This window comes from Solea solea, chromosome 3 (assembly GCF_958295425.1).
Source record: "Solea solea chromosome 3, fSolSol10.1, whole genome shotgun sequence".
In the NCBI taxonomy this organism is placed as follows: Eukaryota; Metazoa; Chordata; class Actinopteri; order Pleuronectiformes; family Soleidae; genus Solea; species Solea solea.
In genome coordinates, this window is record NC_081136.1 from 8,934,777 (window position 1) to 8,942,282 (window position 7,506).

The 7,506-nt window shown below is 41.5% G+C and overlaps 1 protein-coding gene across 2 annotated transcripts; it reads left to right on the forward strand.

The window, feature by feature from the left end:
* Positions 1-311: 311 nt before the first annotated feature.
* On the forward strand, positions 312-3,131 carry rbm4.3 (RNA binding motif protein 4.3). Of its 2 annotated transcripts, none has more exons than XM_058625947.1 (4): positions 312-523; positions 1,053-1,470; positions 1,558-2,185; positions 2,567-3,131. In XM_058625947.1, the coding sequence occupies exons 2-3, from the start codon at positions 1,062-1,064 to the stop codon at positions 2,178-2,180; spliced, it is 1,032 nt and encodes a 343-aa protein (XP_058481930.1). In that variant the 5' UTR covers positions 312-523; positions 1,053-1,061; the 3' UTR covers positions 2,181-2,185; positions 2,567-3,131. The 2 variants fall into 2 exon arrangements, with proteins under 2 accessions (XP_058481930.1, XP_058481929.1); XM_058625946.1 differs by having other exon boundaries at positions 317-523; positions 1,558-2,201.
* Positions 3,132-7,506: the final 4,375 nt, after the last annotated feature.

Here is a 7,506-nt window from a genome sequence, read left to right on the forward strand (position 1 = left end):
CCGCGCATTTCCGGAATTTCCCGAGTGATGCAACGTGAAACAGCACGGCAGATTCGCCACTTGATGTTCTCTTTTTATGGTCACTGCGGCGTTTACAACCACTGCGGGAGCATATAGTAGAAGTTTAACTCATAAACATTTTATTAACCCGACAAATGTGAATCACGAGGCGTCGGGGTCATTCGTTATTATTCGAGTTAGTGAGATCATTGAGGACATCAAACAATCTTTGTTATTTAGACCCTCTCATAATATTGAAAAAATAGTAAACAAATAGGGTTGAGTCTTTTACAATTATTTATCAAACTTGGACAACCTAAAGTTTAAACGTAGGAGTTTTTTCAACGCTGCCGTTGTCCATAGTAATGATTACTGAGTCCACTTGGGGTCGCTGTGGTTGTGTTGTAACTCGGGAAGAGCAGTCGAAGTCGAAGAGGAAGTGAAAAAAAAGAAGAAAGAAACCAAGCGGAAGTGGGTAAATCTCCGGCAAAGGGATTCAATTCTTTGTTGTGGCTTCCTATCGGTAAGGTAACATTTACACACCACAATGTCGATGTTTACAATCAAAAGCGGTTTTTAAAATACCGTACATGTTTATCGAGACTTTGAGTATTCGCCCTTTGGCCTACCTATTCTTGCAAAGAGGTGCTTTGTATAACAGAGAGGCTTGATTAGCAAGTTAACCGTAGTTAACAGTGAGCACAAGCTAAATTGCAAAACGCACATCGGGAGGTGCGTTCAGACTTTGTTTTAAGCACCGAGGCGCGTGAACAGCAACAGATTGGCCTAAAATTGTTTTAATTTCAAAGAATGTTTCGTAAATCTTGCAGACAACTGTCGGCTTGCTGCTTTAGCGAAACTGTCGTCAGCCATTTTGCGGTGGACCATAGAGAATTTCCCGCTGTGACCATAAAACAAGAGCTATTAAACACTGTTTATCATAATGTTGCACTGTACATTCATAGTTTAACCCTTCATACATAGGTGTTTTACAATTGATTTCATTTCTATTCATACACATCTAATTTAAAAATTTGATTTTTTTTACAGAGGATTATACAATGGTAAAAATATTTGTGGGGAATCTGCCCCGAGAAGCAGACCAGGAAGAAATCAAGGCACTCTTCACTCAGTATGGGACAGTGACAGAATGTGCCATCATCAAGAACTACGCCTTTATTCACATGGATGACCGCAAGGCGGCCACCAAAGCCATCAGAAGTCTGCACCTTTACAAGCTTCATGGGACACCAATCAACGTAGAGGCCAGCCATGGGAAGAACCAGGGCCCCGTCAAACTGCACGTGGCAAACGTTGAGAAGGGATCTGACGAAGAGCTCCGTGCTCTCTTTGAAGAGTATGGTACTGTCACAGAGTGTGCTATTGTCAAGAATTTTGCTTTTGTACATATGTCCAACTCCGATGAGGCCATGGATGCCATCAAGGGACTGGATAACACTGAATTTAAAGGTAAGAAAATTGTGTCCTGCAAATCTACTCGAAATAGATTTGCTTATGTCAAACCTGATCATTATTTTCTCTAATCTTTGATTGTAGATAAACGCATCCATGTCCAGATTTCCAAGAGCCGCCCCAGACATGACGAAAGGGATGACTACCCCCCTCCTCCGCCAGACTATTGGCCCCCACACTATCCAGAAGAGGGGCACGAGCCTCCCCCACCTGGCTACATGCGAGGCCGCCTTGGCCATATTCCCCCAGGTTACCCAGCCCCTCCCCTGCCACCCCCTCCCCCTAGGCGAGCTGTTTATCCCGACCGTCCTTATGAGGGTGAGAGGGACCGATACGGTGTGGTAGATTACTATGAGAAGTACAGAACCCGTCCGTATGGTATGGCCTCCTATGAGGATCAATGTGGTGGCCCGCCTCCTCCTCCCCCTCCCCCGTCAGCCGTCGTTCGAGACCGTCTTATGACCCCGTCGCTTGATCCGTATGAACGTCGCCCCCCTCCACCTCCTCCATCCTCGTACTACGCTCGAGATCGCAGCCCCCTCAGGAGGCCGCCTAACGCGCCAATGCCCCCTCCCAGTAATGGCTATTCCTATGAGCGTTCCCGGCTATCTCCCGTTTCCCGGGGCCCGGCATACGGAGTTCCACGTGCCAGGGACCCCTATGCAGAGCGGCTGCCCCCGCCACCGCCTGCACGCTACGCTTATTAAGCAAGGTCCGTCCATGTGAAGGTGAGAATAGGACTGAGGTAGATTGGTGTCTATTTATATTATGAAATTGCCCTTTGTCACTGTTAAAGAAGGTGCAGCTGTTGATCTGTCCCGCACGCTCCAGATCTTGTGGGGAAAAGGGTTTGAAAAATCAAAGCGTACAAAGTTGCAAAATCGTTGTTAAAGCACACCTGTGCACTAACTTTGGATTTCAGTTAATACAACTAAATGTGTGGCAAAATCAGACGAAAGCAGACTGTCCAGTCTGTGGTCAGTGTGACTGAAGAGCGAGTCTCGAGACATAGAACTCGACATGTAGGTTATCACGATGAAACAATTTTACAACATCAGCCGCAGTTCATTTGTGTCATGTGCTCTTTTTCCAGGATCGTCGTCCAACTGCGTCGCCGCTCGCTGCCTCCTGATGCACGTGACGCTATCCACTTCCTGTCTGCGGCTGAGCGCGTAACGTTCCCCTGAGATGCTCAGAGGAGGAACCAAATTGGCGACGTCCTCGTCTGTTTTCTTTTAATTAATTTGGGACTTTTTCATTCGGATTTTTTTACTCCTGGTTGTTTTAGTTTGTCATTGTGATGTAGTATTTCTAATGCTTGACGTCTGAGTTAGGCGTGTTTTTTTATTGTAATTTTCACGTTTGAATAATCAGTGTTCTGATGTGGCTTGTAATGTAGAAGCTGAACCGTCTCTTGGCGATACTTGTGACTGTAGACGCAACTAAATCATTTATGATATTAAATCTAGTCTGCACGTTTGTTCCATCGTCTCAAGCATTACCATCAAAAACCAAAACTCGATATGGCGTTCTGTGAAACGTATTACTAAAATGTAGGTTTGACCCATTCAACGTTTCTAATGCAGTTACCAAAAGACGTTTACATGTTGCTGTCCATTGTCGACCTTTTTCCAAAATAAAACGTACTTGTCCAGAAAGTCCACAGCTCAAAATCATGCTCTGCGCTAAAATATCTCCATGTAAATCTTGAGTTTATTCAAAAGCTCAGCGATCATCTGTCAAATACAATATTAATTGTAGTGATCGTCCGTTCCTTTATGTTGAAAATCGTACAAGAAATTTGTCAAAATCGTTACGACAATTGAAGAAATGTCTGCTCTTCTGGGAATTCTACACCTCATATCTTTCATCAGAGTTCACCTTTCACCATGTCCCTCCTCCGTGCCCAAAACTGCATCTTGCCACCATTAGGTGCATAAGGGTTAATTGGAGTACAACAGCCTTAGTTCACCTTGAATCTGGGGGGTCTGCTGGAGTCCTGCAGAGTCAGGTAAGTCCAGGGTTTTTAGGAATACTTGGAAAACATGTTTATATTCTGCTGTTTTAAAGGTAACTATTTCTACATCTGCACTTCAGAGAAGTGCAACAGTGGCAGTGTTAAGTGCTTTTTCCCCCCCACACTCATTCCTTGTTTTAGTAAGAATCCATTCAGCTCTGAATCTGTTGGGGTTTTTTTTTTATTACAACTGTTTGCTTGGAAATTCCATGAAAAATCCCTATCTCCCTCTAGATTCAGTTCTTTTGTGTTATGGGGGCAGGAAAGAAAATTCCATCTTGCTGTGTGTTATTAATACTGTGATGGAATGACATTTTTCCAAGGGGTCAGGTTGGTCACAGTCGGCTGATTTTTATATGGAATGCCCCCAAACTAAATTTGAAGACCGAAGTTGGCTCTAAATATTTCACACTGAAGGTGTACCTTTTAGCAAGGCTAGGTTTTTGTTTGGTCATCCAGGACAACAGATGAGAAACTGACTGAATGGAAAAGATCAGAACAGATTAATTGAACCCTTGAAAAAAAAAAAACAACCACACATTGAAGCAACCATATTTAAACGACATTAACAGACTTCATGGAGCCGAGAAGTTGATGGTTTGTATTGCCATTTCGATTTCTGAACTGAATAAAATATTTAAAACAATAACATGGTCTCTCTGATGCATATGTGCAATATAGTGCCATTTCAAGTTAAGTGTCAACTGAAGAATTCAACTGCAGCAGAATATCTGTTGCCTTTTGAATGTGTTCAAAGAAGGCAGCGCATGTAGTGAAATTACATTTTGATGCTCATTCCATGTCCTTGGTGCATAGAAGGAGAACACGGTGAAACATGTTGCAATAAGTGATCGATCTGTCTCTGTCCTTCCATCCATCCATTAGGATTATTTACTGATAAACCACAACACCAAAACAGATAATTGTGTTTAATGTTCTAGATGGAAATGTATGCAATTTTTTATAGAGCTTTGATCCATCTTAGATCATAATTTTCACCTTAAAATAAAAGACGGAGACTAAAGAAAACCACTGAAGTGACTCCTCCCTTCAGTTGTAGCATCTGTGTCTATAGTACATTCCCACAATGTCAGCCAGTTAAGTCTTAGCTGAGCAACAAGTCATTCAGTAGCTGCTGCGGCTGTCGGTCCATTCAGACCGATGGCACCAGCTTGTTTGGAACTATTGGCTGCTTCATGAACCACGTGACCCCGTTGCAGACGGGTCCAAGTGTGTCCTGACCTTGACCTGCTGTCTTCCTGGAGTGGACACATTTCTATTTGTTATGTATTATTTGTCGTATTTCCCGTCTCTTACGGCAGTTGAGACAGCATCCTGCTGTTGTCTTCCTGTGAATAGATTTACATCTCTACTGACCACAACCTCCCTCACCAACTTGTAGCGCTCCTGTGGTCTCAAAGTACAGAATTTGAGACCACACCCTGCTGTCCCTTCCTGTAGATAAATGCTAATTTCATGCTCTCATCTGGTGCATTTGGCTGGCCCTTTTCCCTCTCAGGCATTATTCAAAAAAAAAAGTAAAAATGCAGACGGAGACTTTTAAAGGAGAGAGAGATTGAAAGAAATGTGAACAACAATTCAGCCTGAATCTAAAAGGTTTATTTAGTTACTGTTGTCTTCGTTCTCAGGAGTGTCTGATCACTCATGCAAAAAAAAGACGAATGAATGTCAAGTCAAGTCCACTTTATTTCTAGAGCACCATTTAACAACAACCTGGGTTGATCAAAAAATCTGTAAAATAGTGAATAATAAAATGGTAAAAAGCCAGACAGACGTGTCTGGGATGACTGTTCATGTCTTGAAGCAAAGGCCAAGGCGAAGAGGTGGGTCTTTAAAAGTGATTCAGGTTTAATTACAATGGGTAAATCATTCCATAGCTTGAATCTTGAAATGTAATAACGATAGAGTAGATCCTCACTTTCACTGTGAGCAGCTGTTCCACTGGTTTCCTTGGTCTGTCTGGTGGCAGTGAACACAACACTTGACTCTGGTGTTCTTCCTCATGCAGGCTTGTGGCTTACTTCACTACCTATCTATCAATCAAGAATTAAACATCATCTTGACGCAGGTTGCAGCTCATCATCTGAGATTTTGCTTGAATAATAAATACAACTTTGTTCTCGAAAGATGACCACTTAATTCTCATCTGTCTCGTTAGCTCCGCCCTGTTCCTGTTATTTTCCTTCCTCCTCCTCCTCGTTCTGCTCAACTGTGTGTCCTCTAATCGCTGCACCTGCAGCTCATTCCCTCGTTATCAGTTTGTCTTTAAGTGAAGTTCTTTGGTGAGTCGGTGACATTTTGTCATGTTTTTGTTGTTGTTGATTCTGTTTGTGCTGTTCCCTGATGTGGGAAATAAGTTCTTCAGTTAGCCGTCCGTTTCATTTAAGCTCATCTATGAAGCACATGAATGCAGGTCTTCACTAACCACAGTGCTACTTAGTAGCTGTGACTTTTGGCCACACGCTGTGTGTCATCACAGAGAGACAAAGAAACTGGCTGCGGTTTGGAAAATGCAGTTAGATGTAAACAAAAAAAAAAAACTCCCAGTGGTCACAGGAGTAAAATGAGGTCAAACCCCTTCTTGGTGAACACTTTAGCTTGACGGTCTGACTTGTTAATAAATAAATACTGAGGTCCAGTCTACATAGGCACGTATTTTTTAAAAACATTGAATTAAAAGCATATAAACTATGGATTAGGTCTGTGTGCATTTTGGAAAAATATATGTGTAGAAAAAAACAAAACTGTCTCCTCTGTTTGACGTCAGTGTGAGACTTGAGTAATGTTGGCAGACGTAGCTAAGCTAAGTGTTAGCAGTGCTTAACAGGAAATGGTGGTGTTTTTTTTTTAACCAACTATATCCCCCCCTGTTGACTTGACATGCTTTGACAATACTTAATAGTGGGTTTTTGTGTTTAAATATGAATGAAGGTATTTTGGATACTTGAGTGTTATTTTTAAAGCCAAAGTGGGCAAATGTCAGATTTCAAAAATACTCACCTGTATGTGGATTTGGCCTAAAGGTGTAGTGACAGTGTACATTAGTGTTTTGGGATTCAGCTCACCTAAAAACATACAGGTGTTACAGGAGCTCAGTTCATTGTGACTGTTTTGTAAGTAACCATGTGGTCTTTGTCCTAATTTGTGGGCAGTAGATGATTGAAAGAGACCGTATTGTTGATAGATAATGTTTTCTATGACAACTATCTGAACTAGTATAGATGAGAGTGCTGTTTCACATGATCAATGATTGCATTCTTACATTTATCTGCATAACCTTTCACTTCTTTTGGTGGGGGGCTTGCATTTTGCTCCTAAAACCTTCATTTCACACAGCTTCCTTTGTAAAGATGACACACGTACGCGTGACTTCCTTCTTCCTGTGTTCGAGCTCGGACTTAAAGTTTCCACCAGCCCAAAACCTGCTCACACCTTTACCACCACACGACGCAAAGAGCGAGTTTCAACCATGACCCTCGTTTTAAATTTCCTGTAGAGGAAAGGTATGAACTGATGAAAGACAGTTTTAGAGCTTGATCTGACGTTGTGGTTTTGTGGTGGTGTTTAGTACATTTCACTTCACAGACTGACTTCTCTTTAGACAAGGCAAGGCAGCTTTATTATTGTGGCACATTTTTATACACAAAATTTAAATTTAGGAAACATTACAATTTACAATTTGAACAAAACCCAAGTATGACATAAATAAAACAGAATACAGAAAAATAAAATGAAAGACCTATCTATCTCATTTAGCCTCAGTAATAATATCAACAACAATAATAATAATGACTTTATTTAGAGCAGTATTGAAAGGGTTTTTGAAAGTGGATAAACAAATGAACTCAGTGAAAACAAGTCATTAAAAATACAGACAATACATAAAATGTAATAATAATTGTAAAGCAATTAAACTGCTTTACAGTTTTATGCCTGAGTACACACATTCAGTCCAGATGTCGTCCATCTCTCTCTCAGATCTGGTTTCCTTTAAA

Excerpts from the sequence above, each read along its gene's own strand:
- rbm4.3 (XM_058625947.1), top strand. The coding sequence starts at position 1,062 with ATGGTAAAAATATTTGTGGGGAATCTGCCCCGAGAAGCAGACCAGGAA. Across the intron at positions 1,471-1,557 it reads GGATAACACTGAATTTAAAG|ATAAACGCATCCATGTCCAG; the intron begins GTAAGAAAATTG and ends CTTTGATTGTAG.